This window comes from Pan troglodytes, chromosome 1, assembly GCF_028858775.2.
Source record: "Pan troglodytes isolate AG18354 chromosome 1, NHGRI_mPanTro3-v2.0_pri, whole genome shotgun sequence".
Taxonomy (NCBI): Eukaryota; Metazoa; Chordata; class Mammalia; order Primates; family Hominidae; genus Pan; species Pan troglodytes.
Window position 1 is genome coordinate 81,005,857 of NC_072398.2, and position 18,257 is coordinate 81,024,113.

The 18,257-nt window shown below is 49.9% G+C and overlaps 1 protein-coding gene across 5 annotated transcripts in view; it reads left to right on the plus strand.

Moving 5' to 3' along the window:
• Positions 1-18,257, plus strand: part of GPR161 (G protein-coupled receptor 161) — a 58,090-nt gene that overhangs the window by 32,368 nt on the left and 7,465 nt on the right. For 4 of the 5 annotated variants that reach the window (XM_016931941.4, XM_016931921.4, XM_016931932.4 and 1 more), the window contains exons 2-5: positions 359-776; positions 8,020-8,744; positions 14,579-14,683; positions 17,549-17,668. In XM_016931941.4, the coding sequence (XP_016787430.3) occupies positions 403-776; positions 8,020-8,744; positions 14,579-14,683; positions 17,549-17,668 (1,324 nt within the window). In that variant the 5' untranslated portion in view covers positions 359-402. The remainder of the gene's footprint in view (positions 1-358; positions 777-8,019; positions 8,745-14,578; positions 14,684-17,548; positions 17,669-18,257) is intronic. The other variant, XM_024349948.3, reaches the window with a different exon arrangement.

Consider the following 18,257-nt stretch of genomic DNA (forward strand, 5'->3'; position numbering starts at 1 on the left):
ATCTCTGCGCCCAGAACCTCTAGTGGTGGAGCTCAAGGATCAGCTTTCTAAACTGGCACTTCAGACGATTCTTCAGCACATTAAAGGTTTTGAACCACTGGCCTTGGGAAAATGGATAGGATGGGTTAGACCAGAGGAAGAAATTGGTCAGGGGGATGTAATGAATTTCACACATAGTTGGTTGTAGAAAATGGCCCACTTATGTAGCGCTTACGTGGGGAAGACCCGCTGAGAGTCTGTACCACCTGGGTGATCTGAGGCGTAGCACTTAACCCCTTTAAGCCTTTCTTCCCTAAGGTGGAGACGATGTGATTTGATGAATCTTTTCCTGTCCCCTGGTCCTGCCTTATCTTTCCAGTCGTCCAGCATGCTCTGCCCACCCCACGCCGAGGTGCACTGACCATGAGCCTCAACTCCTCCCTCGGCTGCAGGAAGGAGCTGAGTAATCTCACTGAGGAGGAGGGTGGCGAAGGGGGCGTCATCATCACCCAGTTCATCGCCATCATTGTCATCACCATTTTTGTCTGCCTGGGAAACCTGGTCATCGTGGTCACCTTGTACAAGAAGTCCTACCTCCTCACCCTCAGCAACAAGTTCGTCTTCAGCCTGACCCTGTCCAACTTCCTGCTGTCCGTGTTGGTGCTGCCTTTTGTGGTGACGAGCTCCATCCGCAGGGAATGGATCTTTGGTGTAGTGTGGTGCAACTTCTCTGCCCTCCTCTACCTGCTGATCAGCTCGGCCAGCATGCTAACCCTTGGGGTCATTGCCATCGACCGGTAAGCATGCCTCAGACTTAGAGAATTGAGGGATTACTGACGGGCGCTCATCTGGTGCAGTGTCCCTCTGACTGCCTTAGTTCCCTGGAGAGTGTCAGGGGCCCTTGCTGGGGGAGGATGACCAGGTGGGGTTCTGCCTCTGGAGCCATCTCTTCAACCAAAGCACATCTCGTTTTGTCTGTGGATGTTACATACAATATTATATTTTAAAAAGAGCTTCCATCGCCTAAAATAAAACATTGTAGAAACCTCTGATTCTTGGTTTGTAGATGAAGAAGCCGAAGCCAAGGCAGGTTTCGGTTCCGGGCAGCATTGGGTCCAGGGCCTCTGACTCTGCTTCTCTTTCTCCCAGTGTGACCCCTGCTCTGTCTTGCTTTGGTGTTGACTAGTGCAGCCCGAACAGGAAACACCCTCACTGCCCACAGTCCAGGACTGAAAGGAGAGCAGGGGGAAGGAAGACAGCCAGAGAATACAGGCAGTGACACCGGGGAGAGGCCGTGTGCGCATTTGGAAACTCGGCTACTCCCGCCCTCAACGTAGCTGATGCACGGGGAGGTCAGGCGCAGCTGATGTTCCTAAGCAGCATCTCGCGGGTTCTTCAGGGTCCCGCATTATGCTGTCAGATTTAGTTGTACAAGTCTTGTGGGCTTTGGCAGCGAGTTTCCCACAAATGAGTGCATTTATTAGAATTTTGCTAATGGCCACTTCGTTCATCACAGGCACAGGTTGGGCTTCATGAGGACAGGGAGGATAGATTCAAGGTCTGTGTCATTTACCAGGAATTGGGGAGGAGAGTAAGTAGTGGGGTTAGGGAAAACACAGAGTGGGGCTAGCCAGGGATATTGTCACTGGGTGACACAAGTCCCTGGGCTTTTTTGAGACTGTCAGTTTTTCAGTCGATGAGTGGTAGTGGAACTGTCCACTGGGAGCACAGACTGCACCTAGACCTGAGGCTGGAATCTGGCAGCTCTTTGTAGCTGCGTCGGGGAGGCAGAACCAATGAAGCCATTGGTCAAAACAAATCAATTAGCTTCTCTCTTTTTTTTTTTCCCTGAGTAGTAGAAGTAATCCAGAAAATATAATGAATGAAATTAGAAACACATGATCTAACCATCAGAAACAATCACTGTTGATGTTTTTAGTATATTTGCTTCCAGTAATTTTTGGTTGTATACAGCAAATTTTTGAAATAGGCTTCTGGCTCCTATGGTTTTCTGCCCTCCTTTTTTCATTTAGGTGATGGTGAGCATTTTCTCTTATTTTCAAATATCCTTGAAGAAGGTGATTTTTCATGGTTACGAGGTATTCCATCCTGTGGAGGTATATAAATTATTTTCACAGTCCCCTGTTACTGGATTAGATGACTTCACATAGCTTGCTATTCACTATAGCATTCTGAGGAGCATGTGTGTTTGTGTAATTGCTATATTCTCAGTAACAGTAAACATGCTTTCAAGATTCTTGATATATAAAAGGCAAATGACCCTTCAGAAAGTTGTACAAATTTGTATTTCAGCAGCTGTTTGTCAATAGCCTATCAGGACTGATTATATAATATTTTTTTAAAAAAAAGTTTGGAAGTTTGTTGGCAGTGGGGAGGAATGGGATCTTGTTGTTTTAACTTTTATTTTTTTTTTTGAATTATTAAGTTTTGAACATCCCTTTCTGGGCCCTGGGTCCCGTGGAACATGGAGTGAGGCTAAACAGCTTAGTTGCAGAGATGGAGAGCTGGTCTCTAAGTGCGCCTCTCAGAGCTGTCTCTATATGAATGCTCAGTAAACATGCCAGTCATCTGCAGGGATAGCTCCGGGAGACTGTAAGCTGCTTGCTTAAATCTGGGGTCTAGATGAGTGAGAATGAGATTTTCTACCAGCAAGCATGACAAATCCTCAAATCATGCCAGCAAAGTACTTCATCTGAGAGAGGGTTTACCTCTTTCAGGGCCTTATTTCACACTGGAAATATTGGTTGGATGTCTACTCCAGGAAAGGCCCGTGCCCAATCCTTGGAGTGGTGGGCTACAAGCATGAGCAGGACACAGACCCTGCCCACCAGGGGTTTACAGTTGAGTGGCAGAGGCTGACTTGTGGGTGCCGATTTAACACAAAAGTAGAAATAACCACCATCGACAACTCCACCAGCCACTGCTGCTGATGGGCTGGCAGTGAGTGCTTCAGGGAGAAGGTGGCATTTGAGCTAGGTTCCTAAACAGCAAGTAGGATAGCAGGTATGTAACAGGTAGAGAGGCCCCTTCTGACTGAAGGAGCAGCTTCTGTGTATTCACTTGGTAAGCAATTATTGAGCACCTATTATATACCCAGCACGGTGGTTGGTGCTGGGAATACATAGCTGAATAAGATGAATAAACATGCTGAGGCCGAGCGTGGTGGCTCACGCCTGTAATCCCAGCACTTTGGGAGGCCGAGGCGAGTGGATCACCCAAAGTCAGGAGTTCAAGACCAGCCTGGCCAACATGGTGAAACCCCATCTCTACTAAAATACAAAAATTAGCTGGGCATGGTGGCAGGTACCTGTAATCCCAGCTACTTGGGAGGCTGAGGCAGGAGAATCACTTGAACCCGGTAGGCAGGGGTTGCAGTGAGCCGAGATCATGCCATTGCACTCCAGCCTGGGTGACAAGAGCAAAACTCCATCTGAAAAAAAAGAAAAGAAAAGAAAAAGAAAGTAGAAGTGGAGAAGAGCAAGGGCAGTGGGCGTGATTTTAACTATAAAATGTTACATGCTTGTCATATTCCAGGCACTGCACTATGTATGCCGTTTATCAACAGTTAGCTCAGCTAACCCTCATGGTAACCTTGTTAGCCCCGATTTTGCAGATGAGCAAAGTGAGGTTTTTGAGGCCTTAAGTAACTTGCCCAAGGTCACGTGGCTGGGAAGTAACTCTCCCAGTTCTGAGATGCCCGAGCCTGGACGTTTTGTCATTGTACAACACCATCAACTCAGTGCTGCCAGTCATTCCAGCAGCCAGCTAGCGTAGCTCAGGGTTTCTCCACCTTAGCACTGTTGACATTTCGAGCCAGATAATTCTCTGTGGTGAGGAGCTGTCCTGTGCCTTGTAGGATATACAACAGCATCCTGGCCTCTACCCACCAGATGCTGGAACACCTCCCCAGTCGTGACAGCCCAAAATGTCTATAGACGTTGCCACATATACCCAGGGGTTCCCAGCTGAGAACCTTAGCTAAAGAAACTGGCTGCATTAGGAGATATACCTAATGCTAAATGACGAGTTAATGGGTGCAGTACACCAACATGGCACCTGTATACATATGTAACAAACCTGCACATTGTGCACATGTACCCTAAAACTTAAAGTATAATAAAAATAAAATTTAAAAAAGAAAAATAAAAAGAAACTGGCTGGACAGATGAACCCAGAGAGTCCATCTTGTAGCCCCATGAAAAGAGAGCAAAGACAGATATAAAAAGAATGGCTGCCTGGAGCGAAATTCACAGTTTGTCAGTGTCCTAAACCAGCCAAGTGAAAGTACGGCGTGCTGGGGACACCATTTGACCTGCCAGCGGTTACACTGTGAACGTCCATTACTTAGAAGTCTGTAATGGTGGTCACCTCTATCATCGCTGCCAAGCTGCTGGAGTTCCAGGTCTGTGGAAATAGTTCTCATATTTTCATTCCACATCACAGAGGGTGAAACTCCAGGTCTAAAAATAGAATTTCAGTACATGAAAGTAGCTAGAACAATGGGATGGATAGGGCTAGCAAAGATGACTAGTGCTTTTAGGAGACTGTTCCATGGAAGTTAATGTGTTGCCCCTTTGTTAGGTGAAATTGGCTTAGATTCTGTTTCTGTTTTCACTGAAGACAACTTATTAAGAGCAGGGCTTGCTGTCAAAGTGGCTGGTCTTGTGGCAGGAGCCTGAAGCATCGGGAAGCCCCTTCCCACATTACAACTTTTCAGTTACCTGTGACATCATGAAAGCCTCTTTAGGGTTCAAGGGTCGTGATTGGGCTCATGTCTAAAAATGAGTTGGAGGAAAGATTGAGAGCCTCAAGACAGTTAAGAGAATAGAGAGCAAAAGAAAACCCCTCTCTTTTGGCCTGTATTATTAGCCCACATAGGAGTGGGGAGTTGCTTTTGTTGTTTTCCCTTGAATCTTCAACTAGGCTTAAATGAGGCTTCTGCTGCAAATAACGACTTTATAAATCTGTGATTGAGAACACATATACCCATTTTTTTCTGAGGAGATGCAGGACTGTTCTGTATCCTTTTTTTTTTTTTTTTTTTTTTTTGAGACAGGGTCTTGCTCTGTCACCCAGGCTGGAGTACAGCAGTGGAGCAGTCATGGCTCATTGCAGCCTTGACCTGGGCCCAAGTGATCCTTCTTCCACCTCAGCCTCCCAAATAGCTAAGTCTACAGGCACACACCACTATACCTGCCTAATTTTGTTTTTTATTTTTTGTAGAGATGTGGTCTCCTTATGTTGCCCAGTCTGGTCTCAAACTCCTGGCTTCAAGTAATCCTTCTATCTTGGACTCCCAAAGTGCTGAGATTACAGATGTGAGCCACTGCGCCTGGCTGGAATGTTCTGTATCTTGATAGAGGTGTAGATGCGTGCATTTCAATGTACATACATTTTATCCACACCAACCCCCCCCCAAAAAAACTTAAAAACAAAATAACCCCTGGAGGACGTGGCTGTACCTGGGCAGGGCTGTGCCTGTGGGGCTTTTCTGCCTGTAGGAGGTGGACCTTGACTGAGCCAGCACCCAGCTTCACTGCCCCGGCTTCCTGATGGCACTCAGGATGCAGCTGGCAGAAATCAGTGTCATGTCACACTGGAACTGCCTGTGCCTGAACCTCAGTCAGTGAGTGATATGGGTACCATTTGTTACAATAAAGGAGAAGTCTTGCCATAAAGTAATAATAATAACTGGGTGTTGAGAAGAGCCAGAATGAAATCTGGCAGAGGACAGCACATTAATTGTAATCATTTTTATGGCCGCCAAACAGAGTCGGTGGAAGGAGGCCTACAGGGAACATTCACCAGGCCTGGCTCCCACAACCAGCCGTACACTACCGAGGTGACTGAGGGTGGAGTGTCTGCATGCTCTTTAAAGGGATAGAAAAAAGTAGAAATCTCTGCATTGTTTCTTTTGAAAAGTGAAGGAAACCTTCCTAGACCCACTGCTCCCCTCCCTGCAGTCCCCTAGCAACCCCCTCACATTTCATTTGCCAGAATGACGTCAGACAGGTCCGAGTCTCAGCAGGCCACCCACAAGGGGAAGAAGACCACCGTGGGGCTTGTTCGCCCCCCAGGGCTCAAAAGGGCCAGTGTCCCCTGGGGGTCATCGCAGAAGCAGGAGCAGTGTAGGGCTTTCGTCCTCAAGGAGGAAGGGGGAAACGTCGATGGCCAGTCCCCCATTGAAGGGTAGGCACCATCCGGGCCTTTTCCATGATCTTCCTCATTCGTTCCTAGGAGCAGACCTGTGATGTGGGTGCCAGAATTCCCATTTTTCAGATGAGGGAACTGAAGCTCTGAGAGGTTACATCAATTAGCTGAGGTCACATAGCTAATAAACATCAGAGCCTCCATCTGAACTTGAATTTCCAGCTCCAAAGGCATGCTTTTTCCCTTGGGCTGCACGGCCTTTGCAAGATGCAAGCCCAGATAGCAGCGAAAGACAGTAATCACCTTACCCAGCCACTGTGCAGTGATTCTGTAATCGACACCCTAATCACTGCACAATCTTCTCCTCAGGCCGCATAGCCGGAAATGCTCTCTTTCCAGGATAGATCCTGGCCTGGGCTCAAGGCTCAGCTCAGAGCAGCCCCAGGCTCACCCCTGCTTAGGAAGACCAAGGAGGCAGCACCTCCAGTTAGCACGTGGCAGTTCAGCTGCTGGGGCCCAAGGGTGACTCAGGGCAGTCCCTGTGGAGGAGCCACCTTCCCAGGCGATGTGTGAGGCACATAGCCAGAGTCATTTCCCAACGTCCTGCCAGGCGGCATCAGTATGGCCACCCGTCCCTTACACATGTTGCCCTCATGGGAACATCCTATTTCCCTTGGATAAAATATCTGGGTTGGGAGGGTGGTGGTTGACTTTCAGCCCTGTGGTCTAAGTCCTCCCGCCCTTTCCAGTTAAAGGGCCAGTCCTTAGCTGGGCCTACAGTCCTTAGCTCTGCATGCCCCGGCCCCGTCCACCCAGCCTGCTTCTTTCTCTCCTCCTCTCTCCATCCTGCACTCTCTCTCCTGCCAGGTGGAGCTCCATGCAGCCTCCCTGCTGAGCTGGTGCTCACTCACAGCTCCATACCTCGCCAGGCTAGCTTTCTGCCTGGGGTGGTCCTGGGTCAGTGCCTCCAACGCTGTGAGACCTGGGTCTGGAGCATCACCTCCAACAGGAGCCTGCTGTGACCCTCTGTGCTGGACCAGAAGCCTGCCAGTTTGAATGGATAGCCCTCCTGGCCCACCTCCTACCTAGCAGCACTGAGTGATTTGGACCCGCCCCCTTGGCTGTGGAACAAGAAGGCTTACACAGAATTGCTGGGCGTGTGTACTGGGGATTGTAGAGTCAGATCGCCTGGCTTTCTGTCTTTCTCCCATGGGTCTGGGGTGTGTTATTTAGCCTTTCCCTGCTTTAATTTCCTCATCTGTAAAATGAAGATAATGACATATCCGCTGCTCACAGTTGCTGTGAGGACTCAATGTGGCCCTTACCACTCCAGGCCCTGATACTTGGCTCAGGTGTCTGCCTCCCTCACATCTTCTCAACTGCATTTCCAGGAGGTAGCACAGTGCTTGGCACATCGCAAGCCTTTGGTAAATGTCCATTGGTTGAATGAAGCCCGTAGTCCTTCAACATCATTCTGGTTCTTAATGGTCCCTCTGAAAATTGATGTAAATGGATGATTCTGCTGTCAGCAGCAGCAGAATTGATCTGGCCCAATGCATAATCCCTCAGGACCTCTGTAGGTATCTTAAGACTGGCCACACCCCCAAATATGAGTGGGCTGTGGTGTGATGACTTGGAAACAGGACTGTTCGAGCTCTGTGTCTTGCCAGTGTTGAGCTCTTCTCTGTTAAAGAGCTCTGCAGAGCTGTGGAACACGATGCAGTCTATATAACTTGTCTGGGGAGACTTGGGAGAAGGTGCTGCTTTTAGAAACATCCAACCCAGTCATGGGAGCCCCTGACGCAGGAAAGCAGCAGTTTTCTCTCTCCGCTGACTTCTCTCTCTTGCCTCCCTCCATCCCTTTTCTAGCTACTATGCTGTCCTGTACCCCATGGTGTACCCCATGAAGATCACAGGGAACCGGGCTGTGATGGCACTTGTCTACATCTGGCTTCACTCGCTCATCGGCTGCCTGCCACCCCTGTTTGGTTGGTCATCCGTGGAGTTTGACGAGTTCAAATGGATGTGTGTGGCTGCTTGGCACCGGGAGCCTGGCTACACGGCCTTCTGGCAGATCTGGTGTGCCCTCTTCCCCTTTCTGGTCATGCTGGTGTGCTATGGCTTCATCTTCCGCGTGGCCAGGGTCAAGGCACGCAAGGTGCACTGTGGCACAGTCGTTATCGTGGAGGAGGATGCTCAGAGGACCGGGAGGAAGAACTCCAGCACCTCCACCTCCTCTTCAGGCAGCAGGAGGAATGCCTTTCAGGGTGTGGTCTACTCGGCCAACCAGTGCAAAGCCCTCATCACCATCCTGGTGGTCCTCGGTGCCTTCATGGTCACCTGGGGCCCCTACATGGTTGTCATCGCCTCTGAGGCCCTCTGGGGGAAAAGCTCCGTCTCCCCGAGCCTGGAGACTTGGGCCACATGGCTGTCCTTTGCCAGCGCTGTCTGCCACCCCCTGATCTATGGACTCTGGAACAAGACAGTTCGCAAAGAACTACTGGGCATGTGCTTTGGGGACCGGTATTATCGGGAACCATTTGTGCAACGACAGAGGACTTCCAGGCTCTTCAGCATTTCCAACAGGATCACAGGTAACTTGGGCATTGTTAGGATAGCCCCTCCGAGGCAGATGAAATCTGTGGTCCTCTCAGCCACTCTGGCCTGTTTGTGGGTGAGTTCTCAGGCTGACTGGCGGTAAGGCTCAAAGCACAGATTTCCTTTCGGAAGAAACATTCCAGAGGCTCCGCTGTGATTCCCAGGGAGCTTCCTGTCACTCAGTAGCTCACGGCCATGCTGACAAGGCCAGCAGAGCTCCCTGGTGCCCTGGTATATATCCCAAAAGAATTGGACAGGGGACACCACGGTCCAGAAATCTGCTTTCTGAAACCCCAGCCATGGCCCTCTGGCCTCAGAGTATGTATAGTTAGTTCTCTCTCTTTTTTTTTTTTTTTTTTGAGACAGGGTCTTGCTCTGTTGCCCAGCTTGGAGTGCAGTGGCACAATCTCCATTCACTGCAACCTCTGCCTCCCTGATTCAAGTGATCCTCGTGCCTCAGCCTCCCAAGTAGCTGGGATTATAGGCACGCACCACCACACCCAACTACTTTTTATATTTTTAGTAGAGACGGGTTTCACCATATTGGCTAGGCTGGTCTCAAACTCCTGACCTCAAGTGATCCGCCCACCTCAGCCACCCAAAGTGCTGGGATTACAAGCGTGAGCCACCATGCCAGGCCTGGAGTATATTCTTTACTAGAGGAAAAAGAATCCAAGCATTGGACCAGGCCACCTTCTCCTGGCACAGCCACATCCACATCCTTTCCTTCAGTGTTTCCTCTTGTCAGCACCTCCTCCCCACCTCAGCTGCTGTCTTCCTCCTCAACCATCCTCCTCCTCCTCACAGATCAGTGATCTCCTCAGATGGTCCCAGACAATCCAGGGGGTGTCCATGCCAAACCTCAGCCCTCCATCGAAGCATCATGGCCTTGTACGTGTGAGGCTGCTCCCTCCTCTGATGACTGATCCGGTGTGCACAGGTTTCCGGACACAATCCCACCACCTTTGATGGGACCCAGTGGAATTACTCTAGTTAGGGGTTAGATTTTTTGTTAAAACTTTTTATTTTGAAATAATTTTAGATTTACAGAAGACTTGGAAAAATAATACAGAGAATTCCCACACACCCAGCTTCCTCTAGGGTTACTGTCTTGAACAACCACAGCTCTAAAACGTTAACACTGGGGCAGTGCCATTAACTACAACTTGATTCAGATCTCACCCGTTTTTCATTAATGTCCTTTGTCCAAAGATCCAGCTCAGGATCCCATATTGTTTTAGTCAATCTTTGACAATCCTTTACTCTTCCCTTGTCTTTTATGACACTGACAGCTTTGTAGAGTACTTACCAGGTATTTTGTAGAGTGCCCCTTAATTTGTGTTCATCTGATGCTTTCTCAAGATTAGAATGAGGTTATCCATTTTTGGCAAAAATGCCACAGGGGCGATGTGCCCTTCCTGTACATCATAGCAGGGGGCACATATGCCAATATGCCTTATTGCTAGTTGTGTTGCCCTTGATCTCTCGGTTAAGGTGGTGCCTGTCAGCTTTCTCCACAGTAAAGCTGCTGATTTTCCCATTGTAATTAGTAAATACAACTGAGGAGATACTTTGAGATGATGCAAATACCCTGTTTCCTCTTTGGCCCTTTCCCACTGACTCAGGACACATTTGTGGATCTTGCCTCTAGCATTTTTACTGTGTAGTTTTGAGATCAAGTAGCTGGATTTTTAGGGCCAAGGTGAAAGGAGACCATCACCTGGCCAAGCCACTGGGAGAGATTTGGAGAACATTCAGCTTGGACCACAGTCCTCATCTCTTGCCAGATGACTTCGGGCAACTCTTCAAACCACTCTAGTTAATTTCTCATCTTCATGAAATAGGTCTTTCTTCCACTTTTCTTCTCAAGAGGGTGAAAGAAATGACTCTAATTATGCACACCCAGTGGCAATGATGACAGGAGATCCTTTCCATGTGGCGATGAGACACACTGGCATCACTGATTTATTTCACGGGCTGATGGAGTTTTATTTCCAAGAGAGGAAGGAAGTCTGGGACTTTTAACCATAGGAGAAAACATTTCTCTGTATCTCAGTATTTTAACCACTGAAATGCTCACCCCTGCCAGTTGCAAGCCCACATTTTCACATATGACCTGTGATCCAGGAGTCCATTCAATGTTGGGCTTCATTTCACTGATTAATGTATTAGTCCAGATTTTGTAAACTCACTTGTCTTCTAGGCAAAAAAAATAGATGTTTTCTAGATCAATGAAGTTAAAATGAAGAAGGAAAAAAAATGAGGACAGAAAATGGAGCAGGAAAGGGTTCGTAGAACAAAAAGAAACACCTGCTTTTGAGGCCAAGATTTTCCATGCAAGTCACTTGCAGGTGTCCTAGAAGAGCTGGTGAAGCTGTGAGCACAGGCGGAAAACACCAGCTGTGGTTGGTTTGGCACATCCCAGGCAGCTGGTGGTCTCATCTTCATTTAGGGAAAGCAGGCTTGTGGGATGCCTTTGGGCTGAAGAGCTTCTGGAATGGGTTCCAAGTTATTGGCCTTTCCGAGGAATGGGAGCTGGGGCGGGGGTGGGGGATGGTTCTTCTTGTTCTTCCCTGAAGGTCCTGATCCCAGGAGGAGGCAGCAGCATCAGTAAGAGTCTGGGAACCAAAGCAGAATGTGGCGCCCCAGCCCAGCCGCTCACCCTGCGCTGTCCATGGCTTTCTGACTGCAGGAGAGAGCCCTGGCCTCTGCCTTGTGTCCCTGGTCCCTCTGTCTGAGCCAGGGCTGACCAGACCCTCTGTGGGCAAGGCCTTGATCTGCAGCAGATTCTGAAACCCTAATCACTTCCCCTGCCACTGGCTCACCTTAGTGTTAACTAGAGGTATGAAGGATGATCTGATCTGTCTCAGAGCCAGCAAGAAGCAACTTGGAGGCTCTTTCTTGATTCTGTTCCTCTCAATTTGTATGGGCACTTGGAAAGGTTTAACCAAAGTAAATGGAATAAGCTTTCCTAAAAGCAGTGCATATGAGCAAAGGCAGAAGCAGAATCCCACACATTTCTGGAGCTTCCCAGCTGACTTGGATGTCAGGAGTCTCCTGGGCAGTTGACAGTGTGTCCTTTATATCTAGCAGATTTCAGCCATAATCAGTGGTTCTGCTTCTCTCATTCTGTTTGTCCCAAAGTGAGGAAGTACAAAATCTTAGGCTTTCCATGGGTGCCAAATGTCGCTGGGCCACCAGATACCTTCTGCTTGTAAGGTCTCCTTAGCCAATTCCCACAGGGAAGGTCACTTAGGAATTTAGATCTCTGGACTTCCTGGAGGTTGCCATGCAGCAGCACCACCATGTGGCAGATAGGTCAGCCCTGCATGGACATTGCTAAATGCTAAATGCTACCAGGTGGTCTTAGGATGTTAAAGCACCAATACAAAGCTGACTGGTGGCTACTGGCAATGGGAGCCAAGAAGAGGCTTCAGGAGAAAGTGCAGGCAGCCCCTCCACCTGCCCTTCCGCTGGCCGACCCAGAACCTTCACTCCAGCCAGGGCTGGAGAGCCCGAGCACCACCCCTCTCCCCAGCCAGGGAGGGTGGCCCAGGCAGTATCAGGGAGCACCCCCTCCAAACGCCGCCCTTACGAGACCCTTGAAGCTCCTGGGCATAGAGCCTTTCCCGTTATCTCCTGCGAAGGACACTGACTCACGTTTGGCCAGGGGAAAACACCTCGCTCCAGGTTCTTCCTTGAGAAGGCCTAGCTTAAGGGCGGGGAGGGTGACCCCAGAGCCTTTGGATTTACTCCCTTGCCTTCCTAAGTTCCTTTGCTGGGGGCATCTAGAGATCTTGTAGTTAGCTCAAAGTACCTGCAGATTTATCTCAGAATCACACCCCTGTTCTTTCAGCTTCTCAGAGCACTGTGACTGTTGCTCACCGCATGCCTCTGGAGAGCCGCAGACCTGATTCCCCGAGCCTGTGCCTTTGTGCTTTTTTCTTGAGGGGTTGGATTGTGCTCATCCCAGTAAATATATTGTTTCATGTGAACAATCTCAGGGTAATTGTCTCCACCCTCTGCTGGTAAATGCTGCATAAACACAGAGGAGAGGGATGCCACCTGGCTGCCCCGTTTCCAGACCTTTTAGCTGAGCCGCATTGGCCTGGCTCAGACCATTCCTCCCACTGGTGCAGACCAACATGTTCCTGGCTTTCACCGCAGCCTCAGAGATGGTGTCCAAAACCTACTGCGGCTTCAGCCATCCCAGCCGGCAGAAGATGCCCCCACAGGCTCTGCTCCCTAAGCCAGGCCTCCTGCTGAACACAGTCATGTTCTCAGGCCGAGACCTTGGGAGGATGGGCATGTGCAGGGGAGAGGATTGGGGCCTTTCTGGTCCCAGCTCCCTACAGTAACCCCCAGTCAAGAGGAGGTCCCCTTGCAAAAGCAGGATTCCCAAGAGCAGCGAGAGGGAAGTTCTGAGAGAAGCCTGCTGTGACCACCCCGCCTTCCCACACCATGTCCTCCTTGGCTCCAGGGAAGAAAGGAGAAAGTGCATTCTATTGCCTTGTAACCTCTGAAGAATTAGGGTAGAATGAAGGAATAGGGTCTCCTCCTATCTGTGAGTGTATCATAAAATACAAGAGTGTCCTTTATGGCAGATTGCAAAATCTGCCAGGCAGTGGATCTTCTTCATGAGCTCCGAGGAGTTTGACTTCTTGTGCTTTGTTTTTAATTTCTAAGAGCGTTTTGTTATCTCCATGTTCCTTTTTTCATAGCCTGCAGCTCTTTTTTTTATTTTCCTAACATTCTGAGGATGACCCATTGTAATATTTTTTGCTCTCTTAAGCTCCCTGCATTGAATCCTCTGAGGTCCATTTTTCTTTTCTTTTTTCCCATCTCTGTCTTTCACGCTAGTACCTTCCTTTAAATGTCTAGTGATCCTTGGGCACCCCTTCACCTCTAATAACGAGGGCCTAGAAAACCACAGGGAAGCCCTGGGTGGTGGGATGCAGGCAGGCTTCCTGACTGTGGGTTGGTCTGGCAGGGCCATTTCACAGGCACCTGACTCTCAGTGCCTGTGAGTCTTTCCTCTAGGCTTGGTGGATTTTCCCAGGGAAGAGTTCTGCAGTCTCCAGCCCAGATTAAGTGGGACAAGGGGCCAGGGTCCCACTACTTAATATGTAAATTTCCACAATACCCTCAGTTTTTACTGGGTCGCTTCTGCTGCGGCTGTGCCCGGGGCTCACTCTCTCTCCTCTCCTACCAACACTGGGGTCTGGCGCCCGAGGCCTAGCCTGGAGAAGAGCAGTGGCTCCTGGCCCCCTACCCCCCAACCCCGTTCCTGAGTTTTCAGAGCCTGGTGAAGCCTGCCTCTCCCAAACCTCCCCATTGCCAACCTCAGTTCTCTATTCCAGGTCAGCTTACCACTCTCAACCATCTGCTTTCCAGCTTACAAAAATTTTCTCCTTCCTTTGGGGTGTAAGCCTCTTTAAAATCCCTCTTTGATAATTCAAGTAGGATTTCAGGAGGTGAATGTGGGGTTGAACCCTCCATCTTTAACGGGAAGATCTTCTCACCTCACATTTTCCCTCCTGCCTGCCTTTTTGACTGTGCTCCCTGGCCCTCTGTCATCACCTTGGTGGTGTTTGACATTGTCAGGAGAGTTTCCCCTTTGGGGGAACCCAGTGAGTGCTGCTGACACAGTGGGACAGAAAAGAGGGGCGAGCCAGGAGGGAGCAGCGAAGCTCTCCTGTCTTTCAGGGAGTTGAGAGTGAGTTTTGCAAGGGCGAACAGAAGGGCAGGAGATGGGTCTGTGGGGAAACGGAGGCTGGGGCCCCTCCTTGCAGAGTGTGATTGTGTTGTCGATGCCAATTTTGTCTTTCAGACCTGGGCCTGTCCCCACACCTCACTGCGCTCATGGCAGGCGGACAGCCCCTGGGGCACAGCAGCAGCACGGGGGACACTGGCTTCAGCTGCTCCCAGGACTCAGGTAACCTACGTGCTTTATAAACCTCTCGCCTGTCGCGTTTTCCCTGTGTTGCGTTTCCCCCGTGTTGCGTTTCCCCTGTGCAGGCTCAAGAGCTGGCGGAGGGGCATTTCCCACAGTGGGTGGGGGGTGAGAATCATAAGTCTGGGTTTCCAGTCGTGGCTTTGACTTTTCAGCTTTCCTGTGTCTCAGTTTCTTCCTCTACAAAATGGGGCTCTCAGTTCCTGTTCTCTCTGCCGCACGGTGTTATTAGGGGGTTGAAAGTGAGTGAAAGCCTTTGCAAAGTTAAAATGAGAAATGATTGTGATGATAATAACCACTGACCCAGAGGGGCCTTGCAGTCAGCCTGCCTGGTCTTCAGTCTCCAGTTGGCTTTTTAAGAGCTGTGTTATCTCAAGCAAGTTGCATGATCTCCTCCTAAACCCTCAACTTTCCCCATCTGTGAAATGGGGGTACTAATCCCCATTACAGGGCAGCTGTGAGAATTGAGAGACTTAATGAATGTGAAGCACTCATCTTGTTCTTGGCACAGAAGGAGCCCTCCAGCAAGGTCAGCTGGCCTTGTCTCCTCACTTCATGTCCTTTGATATGAAACTCAGTCTCCCTGTAGAAACGCATCTCCACCACAAATCCTGCAGAGCCCTCCCTTTAGCCTCTGCCTAAAGGATCTTGCAAGCCCAGGGCTGCTCCTTGTCTGAGCAGTCAGCTTCCTGGCATCAGAGTCATGGCACCAGGGAGGTGGGGAGCTGCAGATGCTGTATCCTGTGCTGGAAGCACGCTGTTAGAGCCGCAGGAGGCCCTGGGCAGAGGCGCGTGGGCAGAGGCAGGGAGTGCCTCTGTCAGTCACACTCTTGGCTCCACATTGCTGAGGAAGAGCCAGGGTGTCTGGCCACACCTGCTGCCCATCCCCAGGCTGGCTGTTGGTGCACTGGTGCCTGGAGGGAGTGCCGCTGAAGCTGCACAAAGCCGCGTGCCTGGCAGTGGGTCTGCCGCTCCCAGCTCCTCCATCTCTCTGCCCTTGGGAGCCTTTGAAAAACCACCTCTGACTTGACCTGGGTTTCCTGTTCCCCATGAGTGCTCCAGGGCTGCGCCTAAGCCTGTGTCATGGAACTCAGGGGTGAGCCTTGGGGTTGGCACCGGGACCAGGCCATGACCTCTCTTAGTCATGGAGAATTTTCCTTGGAAAATTCCTTATCTGGCAACCCAGAGGGCCCCGCACCACACGGAGTCATATATGAAGCACTGATCACACCGTGCCCTCTAGGCCTGAGTCCCTCGTGTGATTTAAGGAAAGTCTCTGTTACTCCCCAGTCTGCTTCCCTGTTCTCAGACAACTAAAGGGATCCAGAGGCACTGCAACATTCATTCATTCATTCATTCATTCAGCAGTTATTTGCCACGTTCCTGCCTTGGCCGGACCCTGTGCCAGGTGCTGGGGGCACAGTGGTGAACTGCCATTGTTGTGGAGGCTTCAGTTCATAAAAGATTGAACTGTAAAGTGTATAAAGATTGTAAAGTATACAATTCTCATTGAATTGTATACTTTAAATGAGTCAGTTACATGGCATGTGAATTACATCTCTATAAAACTGGTTTTGAAAGATGATGAATGTGTCGAGAGCTGTGAAAGGGGAAGCCCTAGTGGAGTGGGAGCCCGTGGGCTGCTATGGGTAGGGGAGTTAGAGAGACTGCTCTGAGCATGCGATGTCGAAAGCTGAAGCATACGTGGAAGGTGCCCCGGCGCAAGGAGTGAGGGGACAGCATTGTAGGCAGAAGAAAGAGCATGGGCTTCGGGGCACACAGATCTGGTGTGAGTCTCAGCCCTGCCCTTTGTTCGCTGTGTCCTTATCAGGAATGATGGCCCTCAATTTAGCCCCTGCTGTGTGCAAGCACTGTGCTAGATGTTTACATGTCTCAACTCAAAATCCCCACAACTCCGTGAGGTAGACTGAATGATGACCCCAGGTTTACAGACGTGGAAAGATACTGAGGCATTAAATAACCTGCCAGTGATCCTAGGTCTGTCCGACCCGAGCCTGTGTGTTTAACCACCATATTCTGCCTCCCAAAGGGCTGTTTCTTCTGTATGTCGGGTAATCACACCTCTGCGACGTACTCTGAAACAGCATCTGAAGAGCTCCAGGTTTCTCTTTCTTCCTTATTTTCTGAGCTTCAGGGCCTTTATGGATTGAAAGCTGGAAGCTAAGAACGGGGCTGGATCTGACACTGGTCCTAGTGTTGGGGAAGGGCACTGTTGAGTGATGAGTCCCATCTCAGCTCTTCCTTCCCTCCCTTCCCTCTGCCCCATTCCCTCTGCCTGCTCTGCCCACCTATCTCTAGTAGGACTTCCCTGACCTTCTCCCTTTATTTCCCTGCTTTTTAGGGGAATATTTGTCAATTATTTTTTGGTCCCCAAAGAACTCTACATTTTGGAGCTTTACATGTTTATTTAGTACAACATATTTTAACTGTGGTGATAGAAATTCAGACTGGAAGAAGAATCACTCAGAATATAAAGTTCCTTTTAGTAGGCCCCTCTCCTCCACTCGGCCCTTCTCCCCACTTCCCTTCCACGCTGGGCCGGCAGATGCCATGCTTCTGGGGTCTGGTCATTGAGGCAGATAACCCCCTACTTCAGATAACTTGGCTGCATTTTTTGTGTGGCTGACGCAGCCCCACCGGCTGTCTGCAAACTCCCTGAAACAGGATGACAGGCGGGTGTTTCTTGGGCACGTGCTGCGGCGCAGTCAGCTGCACTTGATGATGGGTTTGGATGAACGGGAGAGAGGGGTGGAAGGGGAGAGGGGAGAAGAGGCCAGGAGGACTTTAGATTGTAGTTACATATGCACAATCTGCCCGTTGTTTTAGGGACAGATACGATGCTGCTTGAGGACTACACGTCTGATGACAACCCTCCCTCTCACTGCACTTGCCCACCCAAGAGAAGGAGCTCGGTGACATTTGAGGATGAAGTGGAACAAATCAAAGGTTGGTTTCTGTGACTGATTGCTTCAAGAAAACATAGGGAAACGGAAAGGATCTTAGGACAATTCCTTGGCTCAGGCTGGCTCCCATCCCGGAATATACCAGGGCTCCATCCCTTTGCCCACTCCCTGGTTACTCCCAGCCCTGTTGGTCTCACCTGAGTCCTTAGGCACCCAGCTCTCAGAGCAAGCAGCATCGAAGACTGGGCAAACAATGGCTGTCAAACTCCACACACACACACACACACACACACACCACACGTGTTTACACACACAGCCCACATCCTGGGTGAGGTATGGTTATAACTGAATCTGCTCTCCCTGAGCCTCAGTTTCCTCCTGTGGAAAATGAGATAATGGCCCAATGAGTGTATCTGCTTTGCTGGAGGCCGAAGCTGCCATCTTGCTTGTCCGTCGCTCCTACAGTGGTGATGGCCCTTGGGTCCTGTGAGGAGAATGAGTTCTGCCGCAGCCCAATCCCTACATTTTTCTACTCCATCTCTTCCCCGCTCACCCCCAGGGACTGTTGTTTACTCTGGAACTTGGAATTCGTTTCCCATCCAGACATGCTGATTAGGAGAGTGACAAGAGCC